At 44.8% G+C, this 16,722-nt stretch overlaps 1 protein-coding gene across 3 annotated transcripts in view; it reads right to left on the bottom strand.

Moving 5' to 3' along the window:
- Positions 1–6,129: 6,129 nt before the first annotated feature.
- opa1 (OPA1 mitochondrial dynamin like GTPase) overlaps positions 6,130–16,722 on the bottom strand; it is a 33,674-nt gene continuing 23,081 nt past the window's right edge. For all 3 annotated transcript variants that reach the window (XM_069680083.1, XM_069680081.1, XM_069680082.1), the window contains 2 exons: positions 6,687–6,760; positions 6,130–6,501 (listed from right to left, as the gene is read on the bottom strand). In XM_069680083.1, the coding sequence (XP_069536184.1) occupies positions 6,696–6,760 (65 nt within the window). In that variant the 3' untranslated portion in view covers positions 6,130–6,501; positions 6,687–6,695. The remainder of the gene's footprint in view (positions 6,502–6,686; positions 6,761–16,722) is intronic.

Genomic DNA, 16,722 nt, shown 5'->3' with positions numbered 1-16,722 from the left:
AATGGACGCTGTTTCCCTCCACAATGAGCTGATTCATTGATGACGTGGCCTTGAGAAGATGAGGTCATTTTATGGATTCTTTCAGGCTGGACGTCAGACTTGAATGGTGAGAACATGCAGTGGTCCTGTGCCTGGCCACACACACACACTCACTCACATACGGATACAGGACCACCACAGGATTCACACGCTCAAGCCTCCTTCCATTCCTAAAATTGAAGCACAGAGTGCTGCCATAATTTATAGCTCGCACAGAATAAGAACAGGGCTCTCTGTATGTGTGTGTTGGGGGTGTGACAAGAAGGGTCACCGACCTTTGTGACTTGGCTAAAATCCCCACGGGCCTAATTCAGCATTGGAATGGACCCCACAGCGCAATGGGAAGATGCCTCCAACATAATGAACACAAAGGCCAATTGTGACGCTATTCTCTGCAGGGCAGAAAGCAGCGGGCCCCGGGGACAGTACCAGGTTTTGTTGGCTGAAACGGAGAAGGAAGCCTGTTGCTTCAACAAGCCTCTGATAAGATTCATCAGCGGTGACTCAACAGCGGCAGTTTGTCTCCGGGGGCGTCAGAGTGTTAGATTTACATCCACTGTACTTATCTGCACTTGTTGACTGAAGGGCTGATAAGTGACTCTTGTAGGCCAAATCAGTGTCTTTCATGCGTTATAGTGTCTCCTCACATATTCTACAGGCTCTCTTGTGTACTGAGGGTCACAAAGAGATGTAATGTCCATGTTTGTTATGGTCAGTGTACAACAGCAGGGTCATCCAGGGAACAAGTGTTCCTGCTTTGTTGTCAAAATTTCAAAAAAGCAGCCTGATGCTTCAGTGATTGTTACCCACCGAAATTATGACTTAAACAGCAAAAGTAGCAGGCTTACTGTGCATGCATGAGTAAAATTAGAAAGAAAAGCATTGTTTAAATCTGGTAAATTCCTTCAGCAAAAGCAAGTGGTAAAAACTAAATTTCACATTATCAAAATATAGTTTAAATATACGTTTTTGTTATACTTTTAAGCTCCGAAACATGGATTGTGGGGTTGTTATTAGCATGAAATGCTCTTTACTAATTATGCAACGATCAAAATTAAAGTAAGGACATTTCTTTCAGAAAAGTAACATCCGTCCTGTCGACAGAGCTCGAGCTATATCGATTAACTTCCTTTAATTGTCATTACTGCAGTTATTTAGCCGCTGTACATTTAAACGTACTCGTAGCAGTTAGCTTAATCTATGGAAATGTTGTTCTCTCTCTTGTTCGGTGTGTCAGATGTTTAGTTTAACCTCGGCCTCCTTTAAGTAGGGTATTTGCATTAAATGTAGTATTTAAGCGAGGCTCGCTGAATTTGAGACGTGGCTCCGCACCATGGAAACCAAAACATCGCTAGCTCCAGTAGTTAGCTAGCTCCAAGTAGCCGGTATGGGTTAGCGTTGCTTATCCAGTGGCTGGGTTACTGTCCGAGGGAAGAACAGCCGAAAGCAGAAGAAGTCCACGGTTCATCACCAACCACTTCGCGTTTCTAAGAAATTTTCCTAGCTCAGCGACACACCCGCTAAAGAACCAACTCTGGTTATTGGCAGCTCCATAGTCAGAAACGTGAACGTGTTAGCAATGCTAGTAACCATAGTGAAGTATATTCCTGGGGCCAGAGCTGGCGACATCGAGTCCAATTTAAAACCTCTGGCAAAAGATGAATTAAATGCTGAGATAATAATTCATGTTGCCATTAATGACTCGTTAATGAGTCATCGGAAGTAACTAAAATTGGTGTGTACATTTGCTGAAACAATGTCTGTCACTTTAAATAAATGGTAATCTCTGCTCTAAATACAGAAAATCTCCCTTATGAAGCAACCAAAACAGTTCAAACTTTGAGACCATTGCACAGAGTAAGAAGCTAACAGAGAGGAAGTGTTATAATGGTCTTTAATCAGTGATTTGTATGCATGCTTTGTATTGTATCTTGAAACTGGACTTGTTAAACCACTCTAGTTTTTGTAAATGTCCACCTGAGGGACGTTTGTGTGACAAACAGCCCAGTTCAGCCAGGATCCCATCAGATGTCGGGCACGTTTATCTGGTTGCCAGAATCTCTGCCTCTCCCACAAACCTCAGCTGACAGCTCGATAACAGAGCGGACAGAAAGGCGAGAACAAAGCCAGCATCGCCAACAAGAAGGCAAACAAATGCTAACACTGCCGCGAGTGCCAAAAAACACCCATCCCCACAATTTATTGCCCTTTTCTTAGACTTATTCAACGTTTCCATCATACACCGACCTGCCACACCCCCCTGCCAAAACACCCAGAATGTGTCTCTGTGATGAGGTGGGGGATTAAAAAAAAACGAAGCAACAAGATCGGCCCTTTCTTTTTCCTAAGAAAGACTAGAAATGAAGCTTTGTGCACGTCCGCTGCTGTGGCATATTTGAAAGGTCTGGCCCGGCTGCTTTTGTGTCACCAACATAAAGGGGATTGAGGGAAAACACAAACTGAACCACTGTGCCGTTGTGGCTCTGGCTATTAGTCAACGTGACGGCCTTTGCAGATGCTAATGGTGTATAGTGTGTCCCGGCCGGCCTCCCTCCTCCCAGAACGTGGCTATCTGATAGCACAAAGGCCTTCAGCTGGAGGTTGACTTTTCCCCCTTTCTTTTCACGCCTGCTACAAAGTCATTAGGCTTTTTTCACTGCTTTTCCCTTGTTTTGAAGAAAACAGGGGAATATAATAGCCGCACAGAAAACAGAAAGTTGACATGAGGCAGTTATCTCCATGTGTAAAGCCTCAGGTGATGCTAGTGAGGATGAGGCCTGCCCCCCCCTTCATCCAACCCTCCCAACTGTGCTGCCCTTTGAGCAATGTGGAGATGAAGTAACAAGCAGCCTCTTGTGAAAGAAGAGAGGATGCCCAGGAGTGGAGGACCTCTGGACTCTGACTTATTAATCAGGCAGGCCCTCAGCTGCCCGCCTGCCTCTCTCTGGCTGCTGCCTCGGGCTGCAGCGTGTCTTCAGCCTGCTCTGGGTTGAGATAACAGCCTGCAGAGTTAAATACTCGGAGGGTTTGCTCAGACCCGGGGCAGAGAGGCCTCATCACTTAAGCACACAGGTCATCAAGCAGCAACCAGCCGAAGGAGAACAGCAGAGTGTGTAATGGAAACACGCGCACCTTCAGCACAACTCTCTGAGGATGAGAGTGAAACATCAAAGCTGATTGTGTTTAACTTGCCAACTTTTTATTTCACTGATATATCTCATCCTCTATGAGAGGAATTCTTATTTTTTTTAGACATACATCAAACTGAGAGGCTGATATGTGAGAGCTGTAGTGATCTCTTAACCCTTCCTGTGATCATCAGACTCAACCACACTTTCTGTTTAGTGCCAATTAGCAAATGTTAGCATGCTTGCATAAAATGATGAACAGGGTTGCTTAACATTGGATTTTTAAATGTAATAATATTGTCATTGTGAGTATGTTAGCGTGGTGCCATTAGCATTAAGCCTCACAGAGTTGTTAGCATGGTAAATGGTAAATTGAATGTACTTTTCTAGTCTTGCGACCACTCAAAGCTGCTTATACACTACACATCACATTCACACACTGATTCACACACTGATGGCAAAGGCCTAAGTGCCAATCTCCAATCAGATCTATGCCCATTCATACCCGACGGCTATGTCACCAGGAGCAATGTGAGGTTCAGTGTCTTGCCCAAGGACACTCCGACATGTGACTGTAGCAGTCACGGATCAAACCCCCAACCTTCCTGATTGAGAGACGACCGACTCTACTACTGAGCCACAGCTGCACACTATGGCTATAGACATACACTATATGACTGTCAATTTTTTGTCTGATAAAATCTTGAAGCAGTTGTTTAGGTAACTCCAAACTTATGACGCAACATCATTATCTATGTCCGCCTATTCGTCATAGAAATGTAGATGTTACAATTTCCAATTTTCTGAGACTCTTTAAGAACCAAGTTTCCGTGTTGGTTCAATACTAATAGAAAAATCGGCAAGCTGTGACTTTTGACTTCTGCTGTCATTGGACGAGAGGTGGGATACACCGTGGACTGATCGCAAGTCAATCACGGGGCTGACACATACAGACAACCTTTCACGTTACATTCACACCTCCGGGTGATTTAGTCACCGATGAACGAGCATGTCTTTGGACTGTGGGAGGGAACCCGCGCATGCATGGGGAGAACATGCAAACTCCACAGCTGTGAGGTGACAGCGCTAACCACTGCACCACCGTGCAGCCCACATAAAGGATGAAAATCTGAAGATTTCCAATTGAGCAAGCTCAAGTCTAATGAAGATTGTAAACACTGTATACACTTAATGTTTAATTTTAAATCTGGTGTGCTTTTACCTTGTTGTACTGTATGTCCAGCCCTTGAGTTACATTTTTTGTTCGACTTTTGCTATATAACTAAAGTTTAACAATTAGAAGCTTCACAATATCTAATGAATACATCATGAGATTAGATTTTTTGTCAACTTTCTTCCTTGTATTTGTGTTTGGCTAAAAGGTTTAAGTCCAGCTAAAGGGGCATTGTTTGAGGCAACACTGAAAGAGGCAGAAACTACTCGGATTAATCTGGATGAGACTCACCAGCATGTGACTCCAAAGGTTCAAACAGGTTGGACACTGACGGGAGAAGCTGACACGTCATGAAAAAGGCTGTTTTTATTTGTCAATTTTATTCACTTTTTTTCTTTTAAACACAAATTTAATAAATAAAGCACATCTGATGGGGTACACCATGCAAGCATTACTTTCTACAACATAAAACACTTTTTTTGAACCAACTCACCAATGTCCTGTTACACAAGTGGCTCACTCTGTTTACACGTGCTGTACATGATATAGTAGCTCCGAGACTTCCCACTAACTCTGCCTGTACCGAATGCACGGCTTCTTATATATATTTATACCCATATACACATGAATGAATGAGTGGACAGGGGTAGCACAGAGCCCTCCACTCCTCCAGTCAAACACTGGACTGTTTTGCAGGATAGGAAGAGAGAGGGTGTCTATGGGGGTGATGAAAAAGTCTGAATGATGGAGATGCACAGAAGAGGAGAATGAAGATTGGGAGCCGTGTGGGAACAGTGACTTCTGGAAGAATCAGTGAGCCGACACAAGCATACACATTTAAAAACCCACCAGCATGTTAGATATTTTTCTTCTTAAATTTGAGGACAATTCCTGTTCATTCACAAACGGCAGAGAACTGTTAACCTGGGTGTTCGTGTGTGTGATCTAAGCCCTGAAGCAGCGAGAGCTGGAAGAGGAAAGGTGGAAATATACCAGTACCTGTGTTGATGAAGAGATAACTGCCCTGCCAAATAAACACCGGACATCAGACCTGGTGCAAATTGAAACACATGAAGACAACCCACCTACCCCTGTGTAATCTGACTGAGAGGTCAAGATGGACTGGATACAAGAGCAGGAGAGTAGAGACGAGACGTGTAAAGACTGAAAGACTTTCAAAATAAAATCAAATGTCTGCAAACTTTTACGAACTTTTTTAACTGAGGATGTAGTATCTCTTTTGAAGGTCGAAAACTTGATCACATACTCAGTTAAAAAACAAATCCTAAATTACAATCTCCTAAACGGGACCCTATTGCTTCTTCTGAAGTAGGATTATTATCTATCAGTGGGGAGAGAGAACAGATGAAATGTTAATTTAGAGACAGATGGAAGTGCAAAAGTCTCACAAACAGATAGAGACGGAAACAAAAGGTAAATAATGCGCATTTGGAGGACGTATAAACAAAATAAACCCCATTAGATCAAAATATAAGAAAGAAATCTATACATAATATTGTTGCCAACACCTTCACAGCTGATCACGTCACGTTAACGAGCCGCTGCTGTGGTGTTACAACAGGAAGTGCGGGGGGAGGGGAGGGAGCTGAATTTTGAACCGGGTTTCTGTCCGTGTAGATTTAAGGTGGTAAATGTGGAGTAAAAGAAGAGTGTAGCTGCAGCTTGGAGGTAAGTGCTTTGGATCTTGTGCAACTAAAACAGAACAGGTGAATGGTAAATGGAGGCAGATTAGCCACTTCTAATCACATAAACACAGAAACAATCAGCTGAAAAAAATGTACACCTCTCCATTTATTGAAAATGAGCAGCCAGGCGTCCGACAATACTCTGCGAGCGTCTCATTTCCCTCCTGGTCTGACGGTGTTCGGGCTCCTGTGCAGAAGTCCTCCTGCTAACCCGAGGACAGGAAAGTCAAAGAGAAAAGCTTGAAATCTGTTTTTCTGTGTTATCCTTCTTTTAAAAGGTCCATCTTTTCATCATCAGCGAGGCGGGACAGGAAGCCAAGCGGCTGCTTTTAAAATTACGTGGGTGGGTGATGGAGGAGCAGGGTCTCGGGGGTGATGAAGGTCATTTACAGATTTAGTTGTCTTTGTTCAGTGCATGTCTCTGTTGTGATCCATAGATTTACTTTGAACAGTACTGTAAAGAAATTGGGAGAAGAAACGACAGGTCAGATACACACAGTACAGATTGTCATACTGCCGCTCTGATGAAGAATCTTACGTCACTCATAGATCATAAGCCCGTTATGATTCTAATGTGGGGCTTGATTTTGCTGCAATACTATGATCAGTTTGATACAGGTAACGTTCAGAGACAAATACCTGCTTCTCCTATTTCTCCTTGTGAAGAGCTTCTATGAAGGCTTCAAGTTTCTCCTGGATCTCCCGAACTTTCTCTGCAGAGAGGCAGATACAGGAAGTCGGTTAGTGGAATTCACATTGACAACAAATAAGACTTAAAACAGTGTAAATTAAGTGCTAAGTCGACCAACAGAAACTTGAAAAACAATTTGGATAATTACTTTAATGTTAGGCCAGCGTCTTTTTTCAATTGTTCCCAATGAGGACAGAGCGTATGCGGCAGCATGCGGCCGCCGAGAGAAAAAGTGCTGCACCCAGTGCCTTTTTTCTTTTTTGTGCGGCTGCTTCGAGTTGAAAATCTCTGAACTTCTCAGAAAATCAGGCAACCCATCAGATGGGGCGCCACTCGTCACCCTGGTTACCACCAAACATGGAGGAGCAACTTGTTTTGGCCGATTCTGTCTACTCGGAGGCGTACATATGACAATATCACAATAGAGACCGAAAAGCCCATTTGTGGGAGCAGATCGGCCGGACACTGAATGTTGTGCTTTTATCGCCCTACGCGTTGTAAGCTTGTTGTTAGCTATGTAGTGAGTTAAAGTTATCGTTGTCATAGAAACTTCTTCAGATTTACAGCTTTACAAATAAGATTCGCTTCATATCTTCAAAGGTAGAAAACAGCAGTGCAGAATTTTTTTTAGATATGTGATGGAATAAAAATTATTAACCCAACTCCAAGTAAAATTGTTTGTCTAACATTGTGTACATTAAATAATCAATCTTCAGGAAAGTCAGTGGCAGGTTCATTGATGATGGATGTACTGTTGGTTGCAGACCTCAACATTTTTAAACTGGTTTCCTTCAAACTGTGAAACTGGAAGTCCAGCTTGGAGAGAGTGTGTTGTTTTTCTGCTTAAGCAAGTCACTAAAACATAATACGCACTAAATAAAAAAAAAGTGTAGCAGGTTATAAATCTGTTCTTTAAAACAGAAAACAATTGAACAATATCCCCGTCCGTACTGTACGTTTCTGCAGGTGGAAATTCCCTCACATTTCTCACCCAAACACCAGATGGTCCCCTTCGACAGCGACAGCCAAACCTCAAGGCAGCCCTCCTTCACACATCTGATGTGGAAGGCTCGTGCACCCTTCCCCAGTTAGCTTTGACCACATCAAAGCTCTCACCCCCACCTTTTCATGGCATGTAGCTCACGGGCACGTTGCTAATGGACAGGAGGAGATACCATAACAACAACATTTCACATGAAAGGGGCGAATCTACTGGAAACACACTCAGTCACTTCTTTTCATGATTACACTCCCATTGTGCGGACACTGCATAAGACGAGCAATCCTTCCAGCCAACATGTACTGTCACACGAGACGAGCGAGCCATCTAATGCAGTCTTAATCGCTGATTAAACAGTGGCTGAAGGAAGTCTGCGGGCCAACACAGAGAAAAGGAAGCTGTGGCTCGCAGTGCCAGCTGCACCTCCAGGCCTGGCTGCTTCTCCGGCTTCCCTGTCACCCTCGCTAATCTGTCTGGATCTCCCCCAAGCACAAACTCAAACACCGGCTCTGAAGAACAAACTAGCCCCGCGCTATCTTGATCAATCAGCCGCACGAGATCCATAGGCGACCTATTGTCGATTGTTTTCCTGAGAGGAAAACAGTTTGAGAAAGACTCGTCCGTTTTCAGGGGGATAAATCATTGTGGTTTGGACCTCGGAGCAACAGAGTCCTAAGTGTCCATTTCAGGTCGGCACAAAGGTGATAACTGTGTGCGTGCTTTGGAGTGAAACTGAATATGCTACTCAGGGGCTTGAGTGTGCAGACCCCCTTTTGATGGGAGCACGGCTGCTGAGGTATCCTTTTCCTGATGGATGAAAAGCACACCGTCGTGCGAAATGCAGGCACACCCCCACACACGTCCTGACACACTAGCAGAGCTGAGAAGTGTGCTAGACTACGCATACACACTCATATGCACACAGACGGACAGGTAGGCTGAAAAATTAACTGACAGCCAGAAAAGCTCTGCCCTGAAAGACACACAGACCCAACCCCCCTCACTGTATGAAAAACCAGCAAGAGCTGTACAGTCATGCCACCTCCACCTCTTTTCACCTTCCTACACACTCACCGCTGGCAGGTGGCAAAAAAAGAAAAAAAAAATCCCCGGCCTTTGATACTCTGTTAACACACTCAGGCAGAATGGCGGGGCGTTAGGTGGAGATTACAACACCTAATGGAGGTATTAAGGGGGCCTGTCGAGGGCCATGCTGACAAGTCGCTGCAGCAGGTGTGGGGTTGAATGAAACATAACCCTGCGGTACGCCATTCCAACTCGCGGCCCACCGCGGGGCACGGCTCAAAGGCAACTGACAGAGTTCAGCCGCGTGGGCTGAGCGCCCTGACCACAGGACAACATAACTCAATCCAAGCCAATCAGAGAAGGATTACCGACATCTGCCCGACCTGAAGGGAAAGAGACGAAGGGGTGGAGTTTTGGGTTGGTGTGAAGAAAGGAGGGTACTGACTGTCAGATCATCAAAACATTGGAAATCCCCTGGCTCAAGCTTCAAAGCTGCTAACTGGGTTTAGATGTGGCTGATGATAAGTTTCTTTATGGAGCCTCCGTGTTTCAGAGGCAGAGCGCTTCACACGGGTCAAACATTAAAGATCCTGCCAACTGTCGGGCAGAGACAACAAGCTCTGCTGAGGGCAGCAGCCACCCAGCAGTTAGATTACAGGGCTTGTGGTGAGAGAAGACACGGGTTCTGATTGGCTGAGGAAGCTAATGGGGAGAGGCTGAAAATCAGTTTCCTCTCCTTCAACACCTGTCGCTACAGATACTGAAACCCATGATCCAGAGCGCTGCGCAGCGCTTATCAAGTCAAGTTTTTATATGGGAGAAAAACATTTTTCAGGCTTCACAGGCTGTTCTACATAAACCCTTTATCCTCAGGTTGCATTCAGGAACCTTATCGTTCATTTGGATGAGCAGCACAGCCACGCTAACACGAACAAGTGTGCATTAAAGATGTATTTTCCCAGTTTATGTTGTAACTTTCAGAATTAAAGATAAAGTAAATGCTGCCTTGATAAATTTCAAGAGGTGAACAGTCTCTTTAAAAATAATATAAACTGCTGACAATGCTTTGGTGTCCGATAAGCCTTCCTGGGCTTCCTGCACCATATTTCCCTTTCTTTGATGGCCTTTGCCTTTATTGATCGGACAGCTGAAGTGAGACAGGAAATATGGAAAGAGAGAGTGGGTGAATGACGTGCACCAAAGGGCCGAGGGTCGGAACCAAACTCGGGACTTTACCTCTGTACATGGGGCTACCCACTGAGCCCAACCAGCCCCCCCTGCATCATCTTTCATCATCTAGACATCTATCCTGATATACACTTTAATTTGGGTTTAACCTGTGTCTGAGAAATTCCACTGAGACATTTTGGAGCGACGACGGCATCCCTGACAGCGGGAACCTTTAATGACTTTAAAATGAGCCCCAAGCGGCTTTCAGAGGCCCCCGGAGGCCGCCGGTGACTGTGAATGGCGTCTTTCAGGAAAGCCAATATTCTGTGGTTAAAACTGTGAGAAACAGATATTTATTTCCCCCGGCACCATCTGTTTGCCACCAAAAGACAGCGGCACGAGAAAGAAAAGGCCACAACAAGGCTCTCCTTTCTCCGTCCTGTTGAAAATGCAACAAAAAACAGTGGACAGAGTCACCATTGCCTGTTCCTCGCTGAGCAGCAGTGGGAGTAGTGATCTAAAACTCCATTTAGGCCACTGTTTACCTAAGAGATGAGCCCCAAAACACAGTCATTCAACCGCTCACCCCTTTATCTGGTCATGAATATTCCCATAATCCCCTGGCCTCTATCCCAGAGGCCCCTTCTTTAAGATGCTGGGTGTTGTGTTGGTTGGCGAGGGTGGAGGGAGAAAGAGAGAGAGAGGGAGAGAGGGGGGAGCCTGTACCCCCCCCCCAATCCCCTCTTTCAAGGCCTTCTCTCGGCCGATCTCCACATGAAATTATATCTCATTCACTCTCACTCTGTAGTGTCCCCTAAGCCTGCTCCGGCCGGAGCGCTGGCAGAAGGAGGGCTGAGCCTGAAAGCCTTTAATTGACCTGTAATTAGACTGTGAAACTGCATGGCCTTGCTGGATGAGCAGCTAACGCAGGAGAGGAAGAACAGAGGACAGAGAGGCCTAAAACTGCGAGATGGAAAAAAGTAATCCTCCTACTATGGGAAAGTGGTTGTTATGAAAAGTGGCAACTGAAAGATTCCAGCGGATGAACTTTAATGCGAAGGTTGGGGGTGCTTCAGGAAGGTACTGAAAACCGAGCAGCAGTTCACAGCATGGTCACTAGAGAGAGTGTGGCGGAGGGCCTGGTTCCTGTCCCGACCTGTCATCATCAGGAGGAAACTTTTTATATCTCATGACCGTCTCTGCCGTTTCCGCCTTTGAAAGCCGATCTCCTAATGTAACAAACAGAAAAGCAGTTTCCTCAGCGTGCTGCTTGATTTGTCACTAAATCTGCATTGTCACGCTATAAAAACTGCGCCATGGGAGACGTGGACACAGGGAGAGCGGGGATGTCGACGGCGCGAACGCCATGTCAGTGACAGAGCAGTGAATCACGCCCCGCGCTCACCGCTCTTATCTAGAAAACAGATGCCCTGGGAGAGAGCTGCCCAACCTGGGGAGAGACATGCGTAGATCCGAGCAGGGTCAAAGCCTGGGGTCGGCCGGGGGTCAGACTAAACAAAAACAGCAAAACGCTGGCTTTGAAAGAGCCAGGTGATGAGCGTTGTTTGGCTGTGCTGCAGGTTTTATTGACAAGCATTGCTTGGGCTTTTGAAGTGCCAGACATTTCTGAAGATCTCAGTGCAGGGGGCTGTTAAGACGAGGATACTGGGAATTTTCCAAGATAGGCTTGAGGGGTTCAACTATATAAGTATTTATAAATTATATTGATTCATCAGCAGAGAACTCAAACTAACTGGAACATATCCTTCAAATGTAGCAGAAAACAGTTGCTGTCACTTCCTGCTCTGGGACAGTTTTGACTCATGGTGTAAATCACAGTAAGTCAGAAGTTTTAAGTTTTCCTAGACTCACCTTTTGCACTCAAACGGAGCCCTGTGCTGAGGCTAAGTGGCAATCAATCTTCAGTGGCCACGTGGGGCGGGGACTGTGAGCCTGAGAAGTCTGGTTTACACTGAGATCCTGTCATAATCCCCGAGAGACAACCTCCCCTCTGCTGACTCAGCCACAGGTGTGTGGACCGAGTTTACTCATGCTAAGCTCCGAAGTGAGCACTCGAAACAAACAAGTCTGAAAATGCATGCATGCATGCAGCCCTGAGGATACCTTGGACTAAATATGTTATTTTAATCACCTTCTCTCAGCCCCTTCTTGACACGGAGTCGACCCCAAACCAGCCGATCAAACAGGCTGATGGAGAAGGATAAGACAGGCCAGGTCACCTCTTCCCCCCTGCTGCCCTCAGGTAAATACATGTTTGCAGCTGCTCTGGACCCCACACACCGTCACATCCATATAACACTGAAGAGACAGCAAGCGCACCTGGAATTCCTTTGAGCCTCTAGCAAAGGCCTATAGACAGGAGTCACTGGACAGCAGGTGTTCTTAGAGACTTTGGGCATCTGATGAGTGGATATTTTCTTGTTTGCTATGATCGCAGCGACCAATCCAGAGTGATCTTCTGCATTAACTTCACAATAGCCTACAGGAAACCCACTTTATAGCCTTTCCGCCTTTTCATAAACAAGATTCTCTCTCTTACAACGACGACAATAAATCAAGAAAAGGGTTAGCGTACCCTCCTCGGGCTGGATGCTCGTGACATGAGAAAATTCCAACCTTAAGTTTGCATTTTTACAACGGAGAGGGATCATATGGTTTTCCGATTACCTCATCCCAGCATCTGATGTCACATCTTTGTGTGTGTGAGTGACAGGAGGATCAGTGGGAATGGGTCCCGGGTGGCCGCACTGTGCTGGAAACATGTGAACAGAAGCCTCGATGGAGTTCCCCCCTCCCATCACACACCTCCTTCTCGTTCCTATTTTCCCACACTCTCTCTCGCTCCCCGAGGAGAATGAAAGATGGCTTCACGTTCTCCATCATAGTTATACTTCTTTATCACCACTTCTATTATTGCCTCTAGATTGGTTGTCATCTAAACCACACAGCTCTTTTCCTCATTTCCTCATTTCCTCAGTCTGCTGGATGTGCGTCCTGAGTCGGTGTCTAAGAAGGATATTTCGAAGCAGCCACGTCACCTGCAGATGCTTTATCAGCCAATTAAATCAGACTACAAATGCTATTATAAAGCAACATTGCTAACAACTGGTGATGAGCAGTGCAAATGTTATAAACTTTAAAGCTATTTGGTGGGCGTTTAAAAGCAGGGACCCTGAGAACCAACTGAGAGTGTGTGACTGCTTTGATAAACAGCTGTCAATCAGATGCTGGATTGATGGGTATGAGAGAAAAGATGGACGGGGAGGAAGCAAGAAATAAAAAGGCTATGAGGGCAAAAAGGGGTAAGAGATGCATGATGGGAAAGTGGAAAGAAGCAGCCCATGACTTTGGTAAACAGCAGCAGATGGCTGGTTGAGGCCTTGATGGAGTGAAGTAAAGGAGGAAGAGGATGAGTAACAGAGGAGAAAGCGAGACGTATGTGTTTTACAGCAGTTTAAAAAAACCAAAATAATGTGAAGCAGAATAAACCAGAGAGAAGTCGGAAACAGGGGAGCTATTATATTCGGGGAGAGGAAGTAAATGCAGAGGAGTTAACAACGGAAAGAGATGCCACATGCTTTGGATCGGTCATGCTTCTTATGATCCGTCTTGTGAGGAGAGAAGGTTAAGTTAAGAGAGATGTTCGGAAATATTAAAGCACAATGTAAGAGTGGAGAAAGAAAGTGTGACTGTGTGAAAGAGAAACAGGCAACAGGGATAAAAAATTAGACTTATTATTTTTTTGCCTTCATTAGATAGGACAGCTGAGGAGAGACAGGAAATGTGGGGAGTAGAGAGCGGGGAATGACACGCACCAACTGATCGTCAGAACAGGAGGAACCTGCAATCAGTGCTTCGAGTACCGTAGCCTCTATACACGGGCTGCCTGCTCTACCAACCGAGCTAAACCAGCGCCCCCACACATTAGACTTTGAAGCTAAATTGTTGATCGAAATGTAAAGATTTACACGTTGAAAAACAATATTAAAGAAAAAATGACCTGACCTTTTCTAAAATTATGGACAAAATAAAGGCAGCAGAAATATACGTGTGTCCATCTGTACTAACCTTTATCTCTACCAACAGACACAGAACAAAGAAAGCCTTCAGAGGTGAAAACTGACAAACAATACAACTGTCTGAAGTGGGGATGCACGGTATTATGGGCACGTTATTGGTATCTGCAGATAATGGCTTGAAAATGACACATCGGCATCGGCAGATATGTCATTTTTCTGCTGATATTTTCCACCGATAAAACAACGCTTTAATTTTGCCTAAATGCTTAAAGATTCCCTAAAAAAAAAGAAAAAAGAAAATGTTACATACAAATAAATATGGCATTTTGTACATAACCAAAGTTTCAGTAGTTTTCTTATATTGCCCAGTGAATGTGTACATTTTAAAAAGCACTGTATTATGTTATTTCTGCATCTGCCAGTGGGCCACTACAATAAGAGTAGGCATGATATCAATTACACTACAGGGGAGACTTGATGTTCTCTGGTTTTAGGTGGAAAAAAACATGTGCCTAATATATCGGTGTCGAAATCGGCAAAAATGGTTGGAAAATATCAGCATAAAATCCAATATCATGCATCCCTAGTCTGAAATCATGTTCACACATTAAAAGGACACGGCTTCACTGTGCCAGTGTTATGACAACTGTGGATCTACTGTTAGCGTACTTGTTGCTCCCCGCTAGAAAACGGATGATCTGGCAACTGCAGCCTGAGGTTTCCACATCTGTGGGAACAACAAACCTAAGCTTCATCACTAGACGTTTAGAGAGAGACATTGCTAATTACCAAGTGTTTGTTTAATTCGGGGAGACAAACGAATGACAGCGAGGAAAGTTAGAAAAAAAAGAGGGAGCAAAAAAAGAAAGCCAAAGGGAGGGATGAGAGTGTTTCAGAGGGAGACAACAGACGGAAAAGTGTCAATGGAGAAACAAAACAGAAGAAGTCATTGAAATTCATATTGAACTAAGAGGGCAAGTATGAGCAGCAGACCCCAACGTGCCAAAGAGCAGACAGTCTGCCCACTATCTCACTGCACAAAACCACCCCCACGTTCCCAAAGTTCACACTCAGGCCACGTCTACAATGATGCGGATGCATTTTAAACTGCATATTTGTGTCTCTGTTTTGGTTTTCTTTCAATATAAGGTGACATTTCCGACCCCTGAAGAAGACTTTTTAAAGAGGCTGTCTACAGTGATCTGTGATTATGTAGACACAGGGCTGTCATATCAACGAGGGAAAACCTCACTTTTCATACATAGTGATGTGTGTCAAAGACCAAGAGATGTTCAGGCTCACTTCCTACTTGTCCTCATAATGCCACACAGAAAACATGAACCAGCTGTAAGGTTTGCGCCTGAGCCACAGCAGCATCCTGATGAACGGCTCTCTCCCCCTCTGAAAGCAGCCACATGTGCGCACAACACCTTAAGACGATACGTCATCCCCTACAGTGGAGCACTCCTCCTCACTAATCACTCTGGAGGAAGCTGCTCAAAGGAGGAGGAGGAGATGAAAGGAAACGAAGTGAGCGTGAGCCTGAGAGGGCATTCCGGTGAGCAAGCCCAGACAACCAGAGCTTTGTTGTTTTCTGCTTCCACACGGGAGAAAGGAGAAGGAGAAAGTAACAGCGTGTGCAAACAGGCAAACACTTCACACGTCGCTGTTCTTGAGAGCACCTTCTGTTGACACCTTTAATGCCTTAACTCTCAAACAGCCTCAACACACAAGCTAAAATCCATCATTTTAATGCATTCATTGGTGGCAACAGATCAAGCTGGTGTTGGTGAAGTTATTGTCAAAGGTTTTGTGGTGGCAAATTGTTTATTTAAATCAGCCCTTCCAAAAAATGTGCCAGAACACAGAAATGAGTGGGTGTCTAAAAATGCAAACACTAAAGCGTTCTTTATTTCATGGAGCTAATGTACTGTCCAGAATGTTTCCATTCTAACAAAATAAATGTCAGGAAACGGGAAATTAACTCAACACTTACTCTTATTTATTGTTGAATGTAGGCTTGTACATATTAGTTCAATATTTAATGTTTAAGTGTACAAAGAGAGCAAAGTTAAACCAGTCAAATTCCTTGTATGTGTACATACCTGCCAATAAAGCTGATTCAGATCAATCCTGGACACACACATTCATGTTACATACTATCACAGGTTATGTGAGACTATGACTATGGCAGCGGACCTCAACTGTACACTACGGCTGTCACTTTTAATCGAAATATTAATCACAATATGTAATGATGTGATCGAATTCAAAATTGAAGCACAGCAGAAAACACTTGCCCACGAACAAATTAGTAATCTACTGTCTAGAGTCCCAGAATGCTATCACGTTTAAAGGAGTGCGCCTTGTATTCCAACAGATGGCGATAATACCCTGCGTGCTGCTGCTGCAAACCAATAGAGTAAACTAACGAGCCAAGCCGTTGATAACCTTTCGTGCTTCAGCGTCCCGACCGTAGTCAGACAGCACAGGGGAGACTTCATATTGTTCTGCTCCAGGGTCGAAGCTGTCGCTAGCTTCTAGGCTAACTCCTGTCACTTTAATACACCAGCAGCATACCTAACTTGTACAACTGTAGCTCTGTTGTTTAAACAGCTACCAATCACGCTTTTCTCTACTCTTCCGCTGCTCCGGTCCCCGACACTTCACGTAACTCGCGCGCACACACTTCCGTTCTCCCTCACTCTCTCTACCACCCCAGTCTTACTCACTTAGCTCGTCTCAGCT

Source organism: Semicossyphus pulcher, unplaced genomic scaffold (genome assembly GCF_022749685.1).
Source record: "Semicossyphus pulcher isolate SPU_LCO1_2020_fin unplaced genomic scaffold, fSemPul1.0.p SCAF_4, whole genome shotgun sequence".
NCBI lineage: Eukaryota > Metazoa > Chordata > Actinopteri > Labriformes > Labridae > Semicossyphus > Semicossyphus pulcher.
Note: the sequence above shows the minus strand (reverse complement) of the source record. Positions and strands in the feature narration are given on the sequence as shown.